The following is a 22,041-nucleotide window of genomic DNA, read 5'->3' as shown; positions in this document are numbered from 1 at the left end:
AAGGGTCTAGGCTTTCCTGCTCCTCTGATGCTGCTTGGCCTGCTGTGTTCATCTAGCTCTACACCTTGTTGTCTCAGATTCTCCAACATCGGCAGTTCCTACTATCTCTTAATTATAATGGCCACAGGGATGGGTAGAGGGGCTTGGGGTGGCATGGAGTGTATGACGTGACCTGGAGTAGTCATGGATGAGGCATGGGGAGTAATAGGATGGGGCATGAGGTGAGAAGTGGAGAGATATTTTTTGTTTATTCTCCTGTTGAAATCAAAGAAGACAACGGAGGGAGTTTCCAAGCTGAGAATTTCCTCTTCTCCAGCCACAATTCAGTTGAGCAGCTGGTACAGCAGACTGAACTCGGCATACTACTTTCGGCTTGCTAGATGTTCATTTGTATATGGGTTCAGTGTGACATTATTTAAAACAGAGAGGTTGGCCTTCATCAAAAGTACTACAATGTTGGTTTACAAAGGGATAACCCGCAATTGTACCTGTGCTTCTCTGTTAATGAGAGGCTGAGATTTCTCCCTAGCGGCACATATATCAACCCATGGGCATTATTAAACCCTCTGTACTATCATTAACTCTACAAAGTTAATAGCTGTCCAGAGTGGAAACTTTTAGTTGGTGCACCCCAGCAGTGCTACCACAGAATTACAATCTTCCTGCCATCTTTCAATGTAAATAGTTGTTGTATCAAGCTAATAAGTTGCTTTGGTAACCTCTTTTGTTTTTGCAGGTATGACATTTGCATTTATAAGAACAAGCCCTGTGGAACTCTAGGTAAGTTATCATAACTTGTAATTTAGGTTTTGAACACTCAGCATAATCCCACTTCTTTAGCCATAGTCTTGCATTTTTTTGTTCTCAGGATAAAAAGGACTGTATTAGAGTGCTTTATCAACACCATAAATTATATTACAGACAGCCCCATGCATTAAAGAGGAGACTCAACATGAGCTTCACTTGAATACATTTTTTTCAATATGCCATCCAACTTTTCTTCAAATTATTTGGACTGAATACAGCCAAATGAACACAGTCTGGTAGAGACTGATGAAGAACATTCTTTCAGTTGGACTTGCAAAATGCCACTGATGCATCTTGGAAAATTTATGCACACTGTATATATTCAGATGGCAAGATCTCCCGTCAGTTTGATTATTGTGGCCAAAAATATCAATTCAGATCTGAGCCCAGATCTTTGAAAGAACTTTGTTGCCAATGACATTAATAACATTAATAAATATTAATAAATTAACTCAAAAGATGGACATTTTTAAATATTTAATCTTGTTATGATGAAATGTGTAATTTGTGCTTATGATAGAAATGTACAAACCAGACTGACTGGATGACGCATGCAGTTATTAATGTACAAATCAGCCAGCCATTTTTGGCAAAGCAGAGAAACCATGTGAATTGTAAATCACCATATTGCTGGCTAATTTCTGCTGCAGAACTCTTAGCTTCACAAAAGTGGCTTCTCATACTTGACGTCTTCACAATCTCATGTTACAAGCTCATTGAACTCAGCACAGCTAGTTATGTCCTGTAATTAGTAATACAAGATGCAAAGATTAGCCTGCCCACCTGATCTTCATGATTACAGTACCATAGCTACACTTTTGGGGGCCTCTTCTGGTGCAGTGGTAGTGTCCCTATCTTTGGACCAGGAGGCCTGGTTTCAAGTCCAGTCTGTCCCAAATGTGTATATTAACATCTCTGAACAGGTCCATTAGAAAATATCTATCTATACTTTTTGTGCCGGACTCCTCTTCATAATGCTGCGACTTGCTGTACAAACAAAAGGGGCACAGGCAATATTGTTTGCTGATCACATTGGCTTGATCAACAGTGCAGGAGAATATATCAAGAACAGCACCAGATATGCTTAAAAATGAGGGGTCAACCTAGTGAAGTAACAACTCCAGACTATTTACATGTCAAGCAGCGGAAGCAGCGTGCAATGGACAGGGTTAAGTGAACCCACAACCAATGGATCAGATCTACACTTTACAGTCCTGCCATATCCAGTTCTGAATTGTGTTAGACAATTAAATAACTAAGCAGGAGGTGAAGTCTTTGCGATTATCCCCATCCTCAACGAATGAGGAGCCCAGGACGTCAGTGTAAAAGCCACGGCTGAAGTATTTACACCCATCTTAGAGCAGAAATGGTGAGTGGATGTTTCATTCCTGCCCCCACCTGAAGTCCCAGTATCACAGATGCCTATCTTCAACTAATTCAATTAATTCCATGTGATCTCCAGAAATGGCTGAACACACTGGATAATACAAAGTCAATGGGTGTTACAATTTTCTGGCAATAGAAGTGAAGATGGGCTCCTGAACTAACCATGTCCCTAACCAGATCCTACTATCTCTGATACAATTTTAACCCCACTGCGAAGCCTCTTCTAAGGATGCCTACCCTGAAGAAGTTACCCTCCTCCCTCCGGACAAACCTCAGGGGATCTCTCTCCAACTGCGACTCTCTCGTAATCTCTTCAGCCTTGAAACTGCTCGACCATGTCCCTAACCAAGCTGTTCTAGTATACAGCTACAACACTAACATCTCAACAATGTGGAAAATTACACACATATGCCCTTTGCACAAAAAACAGATCAAATCCAACCCAGACAATTAGCAGCCTATCCATTTACTTTCAATTGTCAGAAAAGTGGTGGAAGTGGTTGTCTACTGTGCTATAAAGAGGCTTTTGCAATTGAATACAATGCTCACTGATGCTAAGTATGGGTTTTGCCAGGGCAATAAAAGGGAGCAAAGCTAAACAGGTCAAGGACAGGAACAACAAGGTGCAGGGCTGGATGAACACAGCAGGCCAAGCAGCATCATAGGAGCAGAACGCCTGCATACCCTGAGTCTTACAGAGGAGATGGTTCTGTGTATCATGTGGTCAACTGTAACAATGATGGGTGGGACCCTTGTCAGCCTATGGAATCCTGTCTGCATGTACAGGAAAACTCACTCCACAGCTAATCTGAAGGGATAAGTCTACTTGACCTGATGTATTTCCCAAGAGTCAGTGTCACCGCATTAACACCAAGCTTTACTGTTGTTGTCTACATGTTTTCTTCTGTTTTTGCAAGGAAGAATATTGCAGTCAGGATGGCTGTTGACATCGTTTTGATGACATTAAATCAATTTTCAAGCTGCCGATAGCATCATCTTTCTTTTCAAGACGAGCTTCCATATGCTACTGACAGCTGAATTGCTGATACCTATGTTTGACTGTATCTTTCTTTTTCTGAGTTAAATGACCAATTCTGTTGCAGGTCTAGCTCCAGTAGGTGGTATGTGTGAACCAGAGAGAAGCTGCAGTATCAATGAGGACATAGGCTTGGCAACTGCATTTACAATCGCTCATGAAATTGGTCACAAGTAAGAGAAACGTTACTATAATAAGTAGTATCTCCTTCCTGTGAAATGTAAAGCTAGACTTGTAACTAATTTTGAGTATCATTTTGTTTTGTTCTACTCATTTTCAATTCTGGGCATTACCTCCTGAAAATTAAACCACGAAAAATCAACCTTTGTAAATAGTCAAGCTTAGCTTGTTAAACATTGTTTCGAAATAATTCTTAGTTATTTATTGGTTCACTATTTTCTTACCAGTGCAAGAAATTCTATAATTACTCAAACTGTTCATTGGTATATCTGCAACATATCATTTTCCGCTATAAAACAGTGATCTAATTTTAAATCATTTCTTTATTTATTCTTCAGATGTGGACATAGCATTAGTTGCCCATCCATAATTGCCTTGAACTCAGTAGCTTGCTACATCATTTGAGAGGATAGATAAGGGTCAACTACATTGTTGTGTGTCTAAAATCATGTATAGGCCAGAACAAATAAGAATGATGGATTTCTTGACAATCTGATGGTTCATGGTCACTAATACTGATTTTCAGTTTTACATTTAATAATGAACTGAATTTGAATTCTCCCAGCTGTCACGGTACGATTGTAATCCGTATCCATAGAGCATTGTCCTGAGTTTCCAATTTAATCCAACAATATTACCACTCTGCCACCATCTCACCTTGATGAGGTAGACTTTACTCTTCGCTAAACCAGGATAAGTGCAGTCCTGTTTCCTGCCCAATATTGAGGTTCAAAGCCCAACCAAGTGGTAGGCTTCTGTCTGGCATGTGTACAGATTGGAAGAGGTAGGAAACTCACAGAAGCCCCAATCAAGGCTAACACAGTGTTGACCCAAAACGTCAACTTTCCTTCTCCTCTGATGCTGCCTGTCCTGCTGTGTTCCTCCAGCTCCACACTGTGTTATCTCAGACTCCAGCATCTGCAGTTCTTACTATATCTGAGTGAGTTATAATCCCACTGCGAATCCTCTTCTAGGGATGCCCACTTTGAAGAAGCCCCAGTCAAGACTAATTTCTGTGCCAGCCAGTCATCGGTTGGCTTTCATCAGTGAAAATTTACATAGACATTTCCAATGCTTGCTTTCTCTGCCTCATTTACTTCACTTGACCAAAAGAGTCCAAGGTAAAAATATTCTTATGTACTCTGTGTGATGTGTGGCAGATGATGCCCCTGAAATAGATTGATAGGGCAAGGACTTTCATTTAATAACCCTTTTATGATTTCAAGACATTTCAATGATATTTACAGCCATTTTTGTCATGGTTCTGAGGGGTTAACGTTTGTATCCATTTTACTGATGTCACAAACTGGTTGTGGGTGGAGAGAAGCAAGGAGCTTTTAGAGGGAGCAGATATATCTGTACCATCTCTGTAAGGTTCTAGTAATTATGCCTGACCAAATGTAGTTATACTAATTGCTACCATGCAATTAGCATCCTTGTTATCTAAGGATGGTACCTGTTCCTCTACCACTAATCAAAGGATGGTCTCAAGACAAAGGACAGTTGGTGGCAGCAAGCTACCTCTAACAGCCCATACCCGGTACCATGTACTGGTAGACGTGGCACCTACCATAAGGTGCCACGAGTGGTCATCTGGAAAAATACTACATAAAGGCCCGGTGGTTGGCACTGCTGCCTCACAGCACCAGGGACCCGGGTTCGATTCCAGTCTCGGGCGACTGTCTGTATGGAGTTTGCACATTCTCCCCGCATCTGCATGGGTTTCCTCCAGGTGCTCCAGTTTCCTCTCACAGTCAAAAGATGTGCAGATTAGGTAGATTGGCCATGCTAAGTTGCCCATAGTATTCAGGGATATGTAGATCAAGTGGATTAGCTGTGGGAAATGCAGGGTTACAAGGATAGGGTAGGGAGGTGAGCCTGGGTGGGATGTTCTTCAGAGAGTGGGTGTGGACTTATTGGACTGAATGGCCTGTTTCTACACTGTAGAATTTCTATGGAAATGAAGTGATTATGAAGCATAGTCCCAAATGTCTTGTGGGGCCGTGTAGCAGCTAATTTGCAAATATCAAAGTCCCACAAATAGTAATGAGATACTTAATCAGATAATCTATTGATGAAAAGATGCATATTAGATTATTGGCCTGGATACTGGGGAAACTGCCCAGCTCACTATTTTCGCTTTTACTTCCACCTGAGAAAGCGGACAGAGTTTGTTTAATGTCACCTTGGACAGGTCAGCACTCCCTCATTACAGTATCGAAGTGATAATGTACATTTAGCTGTTCAAATATCTGGCGCGATCTTGCGTCCATGTCAAGCCAAGGCTAAAGTCCCTCAAGATACCTCCCCTAGTGAATCAGCAGACAGGGAGGAAAGTTCTCATGCAGCAACGAAACAGAATATACATGTCCTCCTGTATCCAAAAGTATGTCTGCTGTATTCTCCTCTTTCTTCACGCAGCACATATAGAACATTATGCCAAAAGGATGCACATCCTCCAAAGAGAGATGGTGTAACCCTAGAGGTCCCCAGCTCATTCCAATTATTTGTATCAGCAGTTTATTTACCAATTTTCTGTCTACCTCTTTAAATTTGTCAGCTATTTTGTTGCAAGTTTATGAAAGCCCCAACACCTGTTTAAATGAGAACTTCCAGTCTTCAAAAGTGTGGGAATCCTATATGCATACAGTTTAAATATTTTGCATTTCTGAAGTTCTGTATGGTGCCTTGTGTCTGTTTCAGATAAATAAGCGAGATAGCCAGTGTATCAAACTCCACCCTTTTTCCATTGTTCTCAAGAAATAAGGGTGACAGCATATAGCAGAAAAATAAATTAAGCAGTATTTGTAACTAAATGTCCCAAAGCACATTGTCTTGTTTATTTGACTTTTCTTTCTTTTAGTTTTGGAATGAATCACGATGGAGTTGGAAACTCCTGTGGTCCGAGAGGTCAGGAAACAGCAAAGCTGATGGCTGCCCATATCACTGTGAAAACGAACCCTTTCATCTGGTCAACATGCAGCAGGGATTACATCACCAGCTTCTTGGAGTAAGAAGTTAGAAAATATAATAAAATATAAGAACAACAAGTAATTGGGTGTCTGTCAATGTCTGTGCTGTGACCAGGGTTTAGACAAAACAGCTAACTGACCAGAGATAGTAGGAACTGCCGATGCTGGAGAATCTGGTAGATCGAAGTGTAGAGCTGGATGAACACAGCAGGCCAAGCAGCATCAGAGGAGCAGGAACACAGCAGGCCAAGCAGCATCAGAGGAGCAGGAACACAGCAGGCCAAGCAGCATCAGAGGAGCAGGAAGAAGAAGGGTCTAGACCCGAAACATCAGCTTTCCTGCTCCTCTGATGCTGCTTGGCCTGCTGTGTTTATCCAGCTTTACACTTTGTTATAACTGATCAGCATGTTTTTAAAATAGTGCTTAAGTCTTGTTTTACATAAAAACTACAGTTTGAAATCAATTCTGAACATGGATTCAGAGTCTTGAAATGTTGTAAAATTGGAGTGTTGCAATGACTTATGTTGCAGCTGAAGGCTAAAGTATTTTGTTTGCAGTCCTTTAGATCAGCACTTTATGAGCACAGAGACCAGGCTAATAAATAGCTGTGCTGGTCTGAATTTTCAGAAGGTTGCAGATCATTGCAACTAATTGGCACATTTAAAGGTATTGAATGGTGATGTTGCCCTCAGGTCCCTCCTGGTATTTTTCCAGATGGCTTAAGAGGGTAAAAAGCTAGAGATAAAACATTATCATTCACCCAAAGCAAGTAACAAGGAAAACCAAACTCTTTCTAATGCACGGAATACAACCTATCTTCTGCACGTCACAAATTCTTCATTGAAAAGATTTAACTAAATTTTATAAATAGACTGAATTGGACCACAGTTTTAATATTCACAAATAAATCCACCAGCTGCATAAAAAGTATTTTAATGGGGTATTGATTTTTTTTTATGAGTAAATGATTTCAAACTTCTTTGTAAGTTATAAAGATTTGGTAACTGGCTGTACTAAACCTCCAAATGAAACCTCTCAGATTCATCAATTGTCCATTTGCAATAGCTAATTGATCCAGGTTTTTAATATCTGAAGAGCATGCACGATTGTGCCATCATGGTTTTGTCCATTTTAAGAAACAGAATCAATCTAATGTACCCGAGAATCTGAATATTCACATTAACCTTCTTCATGATAAAGGTTATACATTCAATACAGACATGGAATCTTCTTCTCTGCATGTGATTGATGGGCTGTGATCGGCTGTGTTTGCCGTTAAGATACACCCTCGAGTACCTCTTTAAGATATATTCATTCATTGAATGAAGTATTAAAAGCAACAAGTCCATGTTTCTGTTTCATAACCACGAAGGAAATCTGTAAAATAAACAATAAGTTTGCCAAGTAATTTTAGAAACTTAAATGTTCAATTCTGTAATCAGCTTTATTTGAGTACGGCAAGAGTTTGATAATGGCATTAAACATTTAATATTGAACATTTGCAACTACAGTCCAGTGAAATATCCCCAAAATCATTGAAGATAAATGAAAGATGTTATTTTATCTGTTTCATTCCATTGTACACATTACTGAGCAATGCAAAACATATTGTTCTTAGATCACTTTGGAAATCTAGGAAACCTTTAGTCCTTTCAGCTTCATAGTTAGTTTCACTTTATCTTCATGGGAAAAGCATTCACCCTTACAAGAATCATTCCTTGATTTAAATAGTTTGAACTTTTAACAACAATGCTTCATGAATGCACACGCCCCTTCAATGAGAAGCTACAGCAAAAAGATTCAATAAGTTCTAACGGTCAGAGTAGAAATAAAAAAAAGACAGAGGCACTTATAAGAACAGGCTAAGTAGAAAGAGATTTAGCTCCTGCAGATCTCATAAATGTGGGTTTCTCAGAGGCCCTGCTTAATTTACCAAAATTAACCCCTTATAAAGTTTAAATCTGTTTCCTGGCTGGAGCCAACTAGATTGAGATATTGACTGATGGTGGCGTACAGTATTGGATCTCAGCAGTTGAGAGATTTGACTGGAGGAGGATGTAGGAAATGAGGAGAAGGGTAGGTGAGTGCGAATTGAACTTTCAGGCACAATCCAATCATGAGTGTGAATGCACTGTTGCTTGAACTTTTTTGGTGAGTGAGTGGATGGGAGGGGAACCGGGAGGAGCACTTCTGTTTCTCTTGGTCCATTAGCAGTACCAGAAAAGTATTTACCTGTTCAGTCTAGTCATTCTCATCTCCTGTCAGATGTTAGGTTAAGTCTGGAACAGAGATAAAATATAGGTATGCAGTTTCTTTGAAACATTTCAGTGCCTTATCGTGCTGTTAGGTGGCAGATCAGTCATCTACTCCACTAAGTCTGTCCCCATTAAAAGAAGTAGAAATGTTGAATTTTATTTCTCAATATTTTTAAATGCCAAGGTCTCCTCTCCCATTCCATTCATCCATCATTTTGTTACTTGAATAGTTCATGAAAACAAGGTAAATTATTTGTATTACAAAACTACAGAATTCATACTGCAGAGATGTTACACCAAAATGGAAAAAACAAAATCAGATTGATTGTCAGAAGTGCTTCAGTCTTAGTATATGATGGAGTGAAAGTGCCACTGAAACATTACTGAGTTTGTTACGGGGCAGTTTTCACACTGAGAGAAAAAAGAATGGCAGAAAATGGTTAACATGGTTAAGCCCCTTTATTGCCAACCAGTCTTAACAAAGCTTTATACAACGCTTAAATAAAATCAATTTAAACATTTTATTCATTTAACAGTTATTCATTTTAACAGGTACAAGGATCATTGAAAATGTAGGAAATTGAATTTTGCATGGAGATTTTATTCTCACAGTTTTTTTTCTTAACTCTGGATTACTCTGGATTTAATTTCCTGGATTACACATAATTTTAGAACATTGATAAATTTGGTTTCCTTCCATAATAAGAATTCTTTCTTTTCTGTCAGTTCAGGACATGGTAGATGTCTCATCAATGCACCTCCAAAGCAGGAGTTCTTTTACCCAACTGTGGCCCCAGGCCAGGTGTATGATGCTGATGAACAGTGCCGTTTCCAATATGGAGTCAAATCTCGCCAGTGTAAATATGGGGTAGAGAGTCTTCCTGCTTTATTACTTTGAGAAATATTGATACATTTTCGATGGGAAGGAGTTTTGATCTTTTTTGTCATAGACGGTACTATAGAAAAAGATACTCATGCCTTAATATTTATGGGCCATGCTACAATTGCCTGCCAGAACATGTTTATATCTTTCATATAAGGATAATGCTATGCTTATGATAAAAATCCATTGCAAATCAAACCAACACTGCCTAAGCTAAGAGATAGCAAGAACTGCAGTTGCTGGAGTCAGAGATAACAAAGTGTGGAGTTGGAGGAACACAGCGGGTCAGGCAGCATCAGAGGAGCAGGAAAATTGCCTAAACTAATTTCTTTTTAATCTCTTAAAAGCTGCATGAAAGATTTTAACCTCAAGATAATAAAGATGATTACATCATAGAGTCATAACAACACAGAAGGAGACTATTCAGACAACTGAGGCCATGTACCACCCAATCAGTTCCATTCCTCCTTTCTATTCCACTGTCCTGGAAAGTTATCACATACAAAGTATCCATCCAATTTCCTTTCGAAATAATCCATTATCAACACTTCATTTTATATTGATCATGTGCTAGTAGTCACAAAGTGTATTAGTGATTTTCAACATAGTATAATACTGTACAAAGAAAGCTATCCCTTTCAGAGATGAGGGGCAGAATTAATTATCCCCCCTGAGGTGAGTTTGGTGGCAGGATGTATTTGATTATTGTGACCTCGTCACTTTGGCCTTTGCCTTGATTAAGTCTAATGAAGGAAGACTTGTGGACAGCAGTTCTGGCCTTTGGATGAGAACCACACTGGTTCTCCAACCTATGAGTGAGAGCTCAGTTACCAAAATTAAATTTATCCCAGGATGGCCTCTTTGTGTGGGCTACAATGGAAAGTGCCTAATTTAAGGCCTCATTCCAACACCATCTGTATTCAACCAACAGAGAATGGGGCAAGGAGACCAGTTTGCTTATGAACTCCAGGGGCAGGGATATTCCCCATTCAAAGACGCTTAGTGTCTGACCAAGGGATCTAACATCAGGCTGCTGAAAGCCATTCCCCAACCATCTGCCAACTAGCCTCTCATGACCACGTTCCACTCTCACTCACCTGTGGCATCAGCAATCCCAGACCTCTCCTTAGGTGCTTTATCGGCAACAATCACTGTTCCTGCCAAACTGGCAGTTGTGGAGAGCTGCCAGCTTCAGATTAGCTGGCAGAGGCCAGCAGCTCTTGGCAGATGGGGCTTTTATCACCGTAGCCCTAAATCTAGGGCAAGGCCTGATACTTACATACATTTAATTCCATTTGGCCTTCTGCAGTGTTGGTGATGTTGGACTCACAATGGTTCTCCAACCTTTGGGTGAGAACTCAGTCACCAAAACTAAATTTGTCCCAAGATGGTCTTTTAGTATGGGCTACAATGGACAGTCATTTTACAATGCACTGAAATGAGGAAAATGGTTCTAGAAAGTTACAGGTTTCCATTGGACCATCACTATTCCAGAACTCTGAGAGCAGTGTACAAGGTCTCTGCTACTTTACACCCTATTTGGTGGGCTGAATTTGAAGTCCAGGTGAAGACTGTAAATTAATGATCAATAACAATGATACAAATTACAGAACTACCAGGCAGGCAAAATTCTTAATACATAACAAAATAACAAAAGAAGTTCAGCAAAGTCTTAAAAAAAGCAAACCAAGCAATAGAGTTTATTTCTAAAGGGATAAAATTAAGAAGCAGGAAAGTTATGCGAAGTCTGTGTCAAACTTTGTTCAGACCCCAAGTGGAGGACTATAAGCAGATCTAGTGGCCATATAATAAAAAGGAGAGGGTGCAGAGAAACTTACAAGGGTGATGCCAGAAATCTGAGGGAATACATATCAGGAAGGATAAGCAGCTTGGGTCTCTTTGAACACCTTTAATGGATATGGAAGCTAGGGAACTTGTGGAAATAAATAGTGATGTCTTGAAAAATGACCATATTACGGAGGAGGTGCTGGAAGTCTTAAAACACATAAAGGTATATAAATCCCTGAGACCTGATCAGGTGTATTCCAGAGCTTAGTGGGAAGCTAGGGAAGACATTTCTGGGTCCTTTGCTGAGATACTTGTATCATCGACAGACATGGGTGAAATTATGGAAGACTGGACCGTGGCTAATGTCGTGCTATTATTTAAGAAAGGTGGCAAGGAAAGACTGGGGAATTATAAACCAGTGAACCTGACATCAATGGTAGTAATTTGTTGGAGGAGTTTCTGAGGAAAAGGATTTACATGCATTTGGAAAGCCAAGGGCTGATTAGGGATAATCAACATGACTTTGTGTGTAGGAAATTGTGTCTCTAACTTGATTGAGTTTTTTAAAGAGGTGACAAAGAGGATTGATGTTGGCAGAGCGATAAACATTGTCTATAAGGACTTCAGCAAGGCGTTCAATGAGGTTCCACATGGTAGACTGGTTAATAAAGTTCGATCACATGGAATCCAGTGGGAGCTAGCCAATTGGATACAAAATTGGCTTGAAGGTAGGAAACAGAGGGTTGTAGTACAGAGCTATTTTCAGACTGAAGGCCTGTGACCAGCAAGTGTGTGTATGGAATGAGTTGCCAGAAGAGGTGGTGGAGGCGGGTACAATTACAGCATTTAAAAGGCATCTGGATGGGCACGCGAGTAAGAAGTGTTTAGAGGGATATGGGCAAAATGCCGGCAAATGGGACTATATCAGTTTAGGATATCTGGTCGTGCAGATGAGTTGAACCAAAGGGTTGTTTTCTGTGCTGTTTAACTCAATGGCCTGGTGGGGCTGGGTGGGGCTGCAGTTTAGCCTAAAAGAGAGAACCTAATAATATAGTAAAAGGTTTTGATACAGTAGATTCCAAAAATTGGGAGGAATTTAGTGAAGGTTCCTAGAGTGGGAAATGAGATAGGCAAAAGGTCACATAATTGTACAGGAAACGTAATGTCTGTTTCCTACTGTGTGAAGATAAATGGCATAGATCAAAGGTGGATTGTGGTTCTCAAGGGCAAATGACAGGAATCTAGTTTTAATACAATAGTTGTGCATGCTCATTAAGTTGTACCTTTGTGATGAAGTTGGCAGCAGTTTCATGGCCGGTGAAAGATGGTGTATTGGGCAAGGTGGTCTTGGCAGATTGGGAGTGAGTAGAAGTTGTTTTTCCTGTATGGGGAACGTTATTGAGCCATGAATTAGGAGGCTGACCTTTCACATCGACCTTGTGTGGCAGCTGCCCAGACCAGAAGTGGAAGTAGCACCAGGGATCCAAGTATGGTAGGTGAGGGGTGAGTGTCACCAGTTCCAGCACAAAATCCTTCTTTCTGATCGGCAGCAAGATACTTTTGACTTGCAAGGAATGGACATCTGCCCAGGTGCTGCTTAAATGTGGCAACAGGACCTGCACTTCTACAAGATAATAACTGGGACAGCAACTTACTGCCTGTCCCCACTCCCCAGTTGGCTGGGACACTTGACCGAGCCTAACTAACTGGCTGGCCATTGAGTTTTTTTTCTTTATTCATTCATGGGATGAGGGCGTCGCCAACCAGGCAGCATTTATTGTCCATCCCTAATTGCCCAGAGGGCAGTTAAGAGCCAACCACATTGCTGTGGGTCCGACGTCACATGTAGGCCAAACCAGGTGAGGATGGCAGTTTCTTTCCCTAAAGGACATTAGTGAACCGGATGGGTTTTTCCTGACAATTGACAATGGATTCATGGTCATCATTAGATTCTTAATTCCAGATATTGAATTCAAATCCCACCATCTGCCATGGCAGGATTCGAACCAGTGTCCCCAGAATGCTATCTGGGTTTCTGGATAAACAGTCCAGTGATAATACCACTCGGCCACAGCCTCGACTGCAGCTGGTGATTGCAAGTGGTCAACCGTCCTGTCTTTGTGTGGAACTCTTTCTCATTTAGTGCCACTGTCAGGCACTCATTCCAGGCCCATGTTCCTAATTGTGAATGACTAGACGCCAACAATGTAAGATAGTCATCAAGAAATCAGATAGGGAATTGAAAAGAAATCTATTCACCTACGAGTGGCGAGAAACTATCTATCACAGGAAGTGGTGGAAAAGAAGTTAAACAAGCTTATCAGGGAGAAGAAAAAAGAGGATTACACTGATAGATTTAAATAGAAAACGTGAGAGGGGGCTTTTGTGGAGCATGGTTTGGAATCCTGTAACAATATGTCAGGGGTTTCCACACACAACTCAAACCGGAGACAATAGAAGTGATAGTAACAACAAATTTTAGAAAACAGTCCACAATGTCAAAAACATACATTTTGCAACAACCAGCAGGAGTCAAGTTGAAGGCAATAAACTGTCATTGTATAGATTTATGCTAAACTTCCTAAAGGCAGGAGACATCCCTGTTGAAGCTTGCTAGTTTATGATTTTAATACCTAAACTGTTAAAGTAAAATGCTTTGCTCAACTTGTAGAATATTGCTAATGATTTTTAAAGAATTTATGAAAATCTTTTGCTTGCATTGTCCTGCAATTAATTTTTGTAAAGTAATGTGTGTCAACAAAATCTAAAACTTATTGCGTACAATTAACTTTATTAAGCATAGTCTTTTGTTTTTAGTGCTTGATACTTTTTATGAATGTTTTATTTGTAGGAGGTATGCAGTGAGTTGTGGTGTCTTAGTAAAAGCAATCGTTGTATTACAAACAGCATTCCTGCTGCTGAGGGGACAGTATGCCAATCAAATACCATTGAAAAGGGGGTAACTATAAATTTGTCTTGTTTTCTTCTCTCTGTGATAATGTTCATTTGTCATTTTAGAATGTATTATTATTGAGATGTTGAGCTCATTTTGGTATAATTCAGTTACAATCCTAATTCATTAATCATATTTTTATGACAAGTCAGCAAAGCTCACAATTTCAATAAAAAAGCTCAGAGAGAAAATATGCACGTGAAATAAATCTTAAGTGGAATGTGTGTGTACTTGGGAGTGATTGAAATCAAGTATTGTAAAAAGTTAAAACAGCCCATAATTTTCACATTGCACAGAAAGATTGTAGAGATATAGAGAGAGATCTCCTGTGCTCCAATGGCAATTGTCCTAGGATCTGAAGTGTCCCTAATTTGATTGATTCTGATGAATTTCTGATGAAATTACGAATTTATACACTCATTCGGATTACGATGACCTTTATACAATGTGTACTGTGATAATACTGTGGCTTTAAGAGTTGTATTTTGTCTTTTTTATGAAGAGAGGTTAAGACAGAGGTGCAAGTAGTCTGCTTCAAGCCACTAAACAGCTTGTGAGGCCTTGGGGTATTTTTTAAAGTTGGAACAATAGAAGCTGCCTGAATTTCTCGGGTCAAGCTCCCACAGAACCAGGATTTTAGTTTTAGCTTTCAGTAGCTGTAGGGGTTGTGAAAGCTGCTACATCTCTCTCTCTGTCTCTTTCTCTCTCTCTCTCTATCTCTCTCTACTACAGCTAAAAGCTCGTGTTCTCTTCCTGCTGCGAGAATTGGGTGAGATACAATCTATTTTATTGACTTGCCTTTGCCAAGGGTGTGCTTAGGCGATGTTGCTAATTTGGAACAGTTAATGCGTAGTTTATTATTTTGTTAAGTACTTCAATAGAGATACAGTTAAACCAGTTCTTTTATTTTGCCTGTATTTTAATTATAGTGTATGAATAAAGTGTGTTTTGCTTCGAGCCTGACAGTTTGACCAGTCAAATTGCATCTGAAATGCAACACCTGGCACTTGTCTTTAACATAAGAATAAGTTAGGGCGTAGGCTTGACATGTTTTGAGGGGGGTTAAAATTGTATCAGAGATAGTAGGAACTGCAGATGCTGGAAAATCATGATGTTTTGAGCGGGTTTGATCTGGTCCATAACAATATTCTCAACTTTGGTCTAAGCAATGGCTTGTATAAATTTATGATTATTTTACTCTTTAATAAGCCATGTTAATCAAACTAAAATATATGATTTCCTTTACAGTTTAACTTGCCTGCACCCGAGACTGTGTATTTGAACTCGAGTTGTTTGCATTTCCCTGCACTTTTCAGTCCCTTCTACTGAGTATTTAATTCAATCCCTATATTTCCTTCTCACTCTTTCACTTCTCAATATTAAATTTCATCACTCATTCTGCCTCTTTCATTTTAACATCTTGATCTTGCTGTGCAATGATTAATAATGTGCTCCATCCAACCAATATAAAATGTGATTCACAATTAGCATTTGGTCACAGAATGAACAGACAAATTAAATCACTGCAGTGTATCAGCTACACTTTTTCCCTTATGGAAACACTAATCTGCAAAGTGTGACATGTATTAAAAATTAAAATATGTCAAATTGCATTATACAAATGACAACACTGAGAATGTTCCTCATGGGCAATGATGTGGGATGGGACCTTGACTATTGAAAGCACTGTATTCCTGCAAATTCAATATAAAATCTGTTACATTATATTGGGTCATAATGTGGAAATGTTTTTAGAGCAAGTTTTTGTTTCCCAGTGACTCACTTTGAACGTGTCAATTGTAAAATTATTTCAACTGAATTACTAAGAAAAATGCATTTGTCTAATTTTGGTATGCAAAGTTTGAAATTAAAGTTTCTGCTACAGTGGTGCTATAAAAGAGACTGTGTCCCATTCGGCACTAGACCAGAGGGAGTGGATGGGGCCTGGGGACCCTGGTCATCATGGGGAGAGTGCAGCAGGACATGTGGAGGTGGAGTATCATATTCTGGCAGGCAATGTGACAGCCCAAGGTAGGTAAACAATGTACTGCGTGGATATAAATATACACCTAAAAGGTCTGTAAAAAGCATATTAAATTGATGAGATTAGTTATTGTCTTTACAGCTATATTTTAAATTTCCTTCCTTTAATTATACTCCAAATACCAAGAATGAGTTGTGAAACTGTAGATTTATAGTCTTTCTGACCTATGCATAGGTTAGTTCTCTTACTGCATCCAGTAGGAATGGAGCTCAGTCAGCCAAATTTAATTAGATATAATTGCACTTTCGGGAGTACAAAACAGGAATATTATTGAAGAAAGAAATATGCTGATACTTTCATGTTGCACTCAGCAGGAAAAATGAAAGAATGCCAATTTTAAAAGTATCACAATATTTTCTAATACAGGAGAAATGGATGCTGATTGGTTGACAAGTTGACTGATTGGTCATTGCCACAAAAAAAGCCACATCTGCAGTCAGATGTAATTCCAGGATTATTTATCAAGTGGTGCGCAATCTTGCTTGTGCTAACAGCTAAATCTATGACCAATTTAAGATAATGAGTCAAACTCGTAATTAACTTATTTACACTTCCTAGAAGCATCATAAGCAGGTACTGGTCTCTGCAAACAAGTCTTGCCCCTTTTTTGAATGACCCAAGAGTTTAGAATTCTTAAAGATCTCTCTTGCTTTCTTTTATAACACCATCTTGGCCAATCAGAAACAACTTGCCAACCAATCAACTTTCTTTCCTCTTATTTGATAAGATGTTGTGATCTTTTGAAAATTGCCATTCTTGCATTTGGCCTGTTGAATGCAACATGTTCCTCTTTACAGTAATATTCAAAGTGTACTTGTATAAGTTTAGAAACCACATGAATGTAAAAATGATCTTTCCTGTGATGTCATTAACCTCGTCATTGCACTTGTTCCTCTCCAACCTTTTACCAGGGACTGTAGTGTAACATTCCCAATACTTCTTTAAAGCATGTAGGAACTACTGATTATTAAAAAGATTAAATGAAGAAGGCTGTTCAACTCTTCAAATTTCATCCTTTGAGAATATCAACCTTCCCATTTGTACATGACAGTAATTATGGGCTGAATCTTACACCTTTTTAGCTATGTGTGAGCAGATTTAAGTTTTTCTGATGGATTTTCACCATGATTTATTATTTCCTAAACCTGAAAAAATAATAATGTGAATAATCAAACTCACACGTGAACACAGAAATAAAGTCTAAAAGGGAGAGAGTATCTAGTGCTCTTCGGAGAGTCAGTGTGGACTCAATGGGCTGAATAGCCTGATTCTATGATTCCTATGAATCTTTTACATGAAGCATGATTATAATTTTATAGCATGTATGCATGATAATTGATTGTAGCACTTTGGCAATTGAATATTTGATGAAACTGGCAGAAATTAGTTCACAGCCATGGGACAGAAACAGAGTCATCGCCAAGGTAGGAAAGGGTATTAATTCACTCATACTTGCTGCTGCACTACTTCAGTAGCTGATTTCAGATGTGCTTTCAGATTTACAAATTTCAGGTGTCTCCTGGTTTGATAATTTATTGATATTTTTTAATATGCTGATTGTTCAACAGAGTTACTGATTCACTGACATCCGTGGCTTCATTAATCCTTTGATTTTTCCTTCCTCCAATATTTTAATAATTTGGTTTTCTAGCTGTTTTTCATTACTTTGTTGATTTATTGGTCTATGAATTTATTAATTCAATATGATCCCCTTTTCCATTTCATTTCCCCTGGCCGCTCCTGGATTATTTAATATTTAGTGTTTCATTCTGTATGAATTTAGTAATTTAGTGTTGTCAACTGCTCCTTTTATTTATACAAAAACTCATTAGTGCATACTTAACTGTGTTACAACGTTTATCAGCATTCCTTTTGTGTCAGTGAATTATTGCTGCTGTAATTGTGTGGCATCAGTAACAAGTTGCTCTGATTTCAAATCACAAATTTATTTTTTTTTACTCACATGCTACTGCAGTAACAACTCAATGAAACGATTAAGAGAATATTGTTATTTCATTCTGTGTAGGTCTCAACTTTCCATTGGCAATGCCACAGTGGTTCAGTCAATACATGTGGTGAAATCTTAAATAAAAACCAAAAGAACTGCAGATGAGTTAATTGCTGGTAAAACCCAGCAGGTCTGGCAACATTTGTGGAGAGAAATCAGAGTTAACATTTCGGGTCAAGTGACCCTCTCACAGAAATTTTCCCCAGACCCTTTGGTGAAATCCTTATTAATTTGACCCTGTTACACCTTTAAACAGGAAATGATAAGATCCTCACTTAATTCTAATCCCTCGGAATACTCAGCAAAGAGGAATGTGTGTTAGTAGTGTACAGAGTATAAATGTGTGCCAGTGATGATTAACTACAAACCTGTGCAGATAGTTGCAGTGATCAGCACATTGTTCTCACATATGAATCACAAAGCTACAAAATAGGCATCTTAGAAAAAAACAATTGTATCAGTGCATTAGTACTGCTTTGTTCCCATAACTTTAAAGTGTAATGTCCAAATGTTCTGGATTTGATTTTGTGAGTCTGGTAACTGATCAGTGCTCACTGTGCTTGTTTGACTAAGTCTAGAGTAGACTCAAAGAAAATGAAAAAGACGCACAGAAGCGAGTGGAAGCCAAAGCTGGAGCATTGTATAGACATATTTAAATCATGTATAAAATGCTTTAAACAATTGTCCTGCATAAGAATCTAATGATGACCATGAATCCATTATCAATTGTCGGAAAAACCCATCTCGTTCACTAATGTCCTTTAGGGAAGGAAACTGCCATTCTTACCTGGTCTGGCCTACATATGACTCCAGACCCACAGCAACGTGGTTGACTCTGAACTGCCCTCTGGGCAATTAGGGATGGGCAATAAACGCTGCCTAGCCAGTGATGCCGTCATCCCATTAATGAATAAAGAATTTAGAGACAATATCATCACTGCATTGCTTTGAGACAAATCAAACAAATAAACTACATCAAAACCAAACTAAATTTGCGGAGGCAAAATTATATCCAAAGTTTTCTGATAGTACTCGGTCGTATTGCTCTTCAAAATATATCAGCTGCCTTAAACAAAATAGCCTGTGCCTGCCATCCTCATGTATCAATATTTATCTCCTTCTCCAGACCCACTATCGGAGGACGATATTGTCTAGGAGAGAGAAAGCGCTTTCGATCGTGTAACATTGATGTAAGTAAATTGTGTTGATAATTACTTGCACCTTAATGTTTCAGTGGTTTTTAATATATCGTACCAAATTTAAAGTTATAAAAGTAATTGTGTGTATAGCAAATATATCTCCAAATTCGGAAATGTGTGCTGAAACTGAGTAGATAAAGCTTTTAGCAGATGATTTGGTCCTTAACTGACAGTCTGCTCCTCCACATGTTCCTTGATCTCCTCCTTCACTCCCCATTACTAACTGGGCTTCCCTGCACCGATCACCAGTTGCTCCATGTTCACTCATGCCTTTGAGTCAGCTTCACTCCACCATTATGTTCTATCCTTCAGACCCTTATTTTGATCTGGTCACAATTTCACTTCTCAATCTTCAGTTTAGACACTTTTATGTTTCACTTAAATCTAAACATTCTCTGTATACTCAAATTTCTCTTTTGACAAATCTAGGTCCTGTTCTGTTCTCTTCTTCACACGTGGACATGCCATCCTTAAACTTCATCGTTACATCCACCTTGATCCTTATTCTCACCTCTCATTACTTATCAACCTATTTATTTCCAGTAGGTAGTCTAAGAATCCTTGTGCATGGCACTCAGCTTCATTCAAATGACAGCATCAAAGATGACATAGCAAAATATATTTGTAGGTCAATCTTGTGATTCTTGTATTCAGGAACTATAGGGACAATTAAGCTCATTCTTTGAGGAATAGGTTGAGCTCCCATAATTTTGCTAACCCTGAATCCTGCTTATTTGTTCTGTACTTCACCAAATACACCTTATGGTAGTTCATTGACTAAACTTCCAAAAGATGTATTCAAAAGATGCTTTTCACTTAGGGTGAATGATACAAGTTGATAGTTGGACACCTATTATCTCTGAATATCATGTCATGGGATCCAGTAGGATCATGCAAAGAATACACATTACAGTGCTGCAGTAAAATACCACCTAACATACAAATCATATAGCAAAATATGAGTCCTGCGCTGTTGTGAGAGATTTTCAAAGAAAAGAACTAGGTGAGTAGAAGAGGTGCAAAAATTAAATGATAGTACAAGAACATCTGAAGAGAGGCTTTTAATCACTCTTCAGGTCTTGCACTTCCTGCACTTCCCTCACTTGCTGTCTAATGTTTATTACATGCAGTCTTTGCTTCAAATAGACAGAAAAGGGACATGTGTTGGCATAAGAAAGGTAAGAGGTCTGTGACCCAATTATACAAGCTTCTATCTTGTGGGGAATTTCTGAACTTGCAGCATAAAAGTATTTTTGGAGCATGTTTGCTATTTGAACCTTGCCATATTCATAGACCAACTGACAGGGCAATAATGTGGGACTAATAACAAAAGAATAGACATGACAGTGTGGTATAATGGGATTCATACAAATGAAAATCATGTAACTGATCCTATGATGCTGACATCGGTAAGATAAAAGATGCCAGTCTAGAATGAGCTTGCGAAGAGTGAGGTCTTAGGTATTACCCCAGATAGCCGTACTAGATAACCTATCATATACAGAGCTAAACAAAGATGTGTTACAGTACATAAGCTGTTGAAGAACCTTCTTAGATATAGAGCAAACAGCCTGCAGGACAGTGAATATGTAGGCATTCACAGCCTGAGATATGACAGACCAGTTTGTCAGTGTATAGATAGCAGTAGTGGCTTTAAGTACATAATAAAAGAGACAATATTTGGAAAAATAGGTGGAAGGTGGTTAAAATGTTGATTATTCTCCATATTTGGGGAAATAACCCCTTTACAATTTCTACCTTTGAATGGAGGCATGTAGAAATTTATATCATGATTTCCTACCATTTTGTTGGATTATTGAATAGTAGTAAGCACCAGTTCTAGATGATACTCACAAGAAAAATGATATAAGAAACAAACTATCTTTTCTGGAGGACAGCCCAGCAGTCCACTCCAAAATGATTCTTCTTTCTCTGCATCTTCTACCTTTTCTCCATGTTGCTGTATTGAAGATATTGTTCTTCATTCTTCATAGAACAGTTTGAGGTAACCTGATCAATACCCCTTTAAGAAACTCTGTTTTAACCTTGCATTCAAAACGCTGGAAAGAAGGTTTTTTCTGTCTTGTTAATGGTAGTGAACTGTTCAATTGTTAATCATGTTTATTAGCAGGCAAAGTCTGTAGCAACCAATTATCTAAAAAAGATTGTTTTCTTCCCATTAGTCCAAAATTAGAAGGAGCCAAATTAATAAATCTATAAATTGGTGTCTTGCAAAGTTACTGTGTACAAATTAAAGTATGTTGACTTCTGCTTAAATAATTCTAAATGTATTTTGAATGTATTGCTCTGGATACTGTGGGATTAAAGCTTGCTAATGTTTCCAGTCATGCTTTAATAACATTGCTTTCCACAACATGATGCGTCACACAATTTTGTCCACGTTATGCTTGTGGACTTCGGTGTTGCATGTTGAAATGGCAGTATTCTGTACTTAGTTGTGTTGTAGCCATTTTGTCATGAGACCAGAAGTCCTTTAAGAGCTAATGCACAAAATAATCCACCCTTGGTG

At 38.8% G+C, this 22,041-nt stretch overlaps 1 protein-coding gene across 1 annotated transcript in view; it reads left to right on the top strand.

Moving 5' to 3' along the window:
* LOC109920522 (A disintegrin and metalloproteinase with thrombospondin motifs 6-like) overlaps positions 1–22,041 on the top strand; it is a 148,101-nt gene that overhangs the window by 76,278 nt on the left and 49,782 nt on the right. The window contains exons 11-17 of the mRNA XM_048613909.1: positions 737–780; positions 3,297–3,402; positions 6,273–6,419; positions 9,363–9,504; positions 14,159–14,266; positions 16,146–16,291; positions 19,439–19,502. Coding sequence (XP_048469866.1) covers positions 737–780; positions 3,297–3,402; positions 6,273–6,419; positions 9,363–9,504; positions 14,159–14,266; positions 16,146–16,291; positions 19,439–19,502 — 757 coding nt within the window. The remainder of the gene's footprint in view (positions 1–736; positions 781–3,296; positions 3,403–6,272; positions 6,420–9,362; positions 9,505–14,158; positions 14,267–16,145; positions 16,292–19,438; positions 19,503–22,041) is intronic.

Source organism: Rhincodon typus, chromosome 29 (assembly GCF_021869965.1).
Source record: "Rhincodon typus isolate 14 chromosome 29, sRhiTyp1.1, whole genome shotgun sequence".
In the NCBI taxonomy this organism is placed as follows: domain Eukaryota; kingdom Metazoa; phylum Chordata; class Chondrichthyes; order Orectolobiformes; family Rhincodontidae; genus Rhincodon; species Rhincodon typus.
Note: the sequence above shows the minus strand (reverse complement) of the source record. Positions and strands in the feature narration are given on the sequence as shown.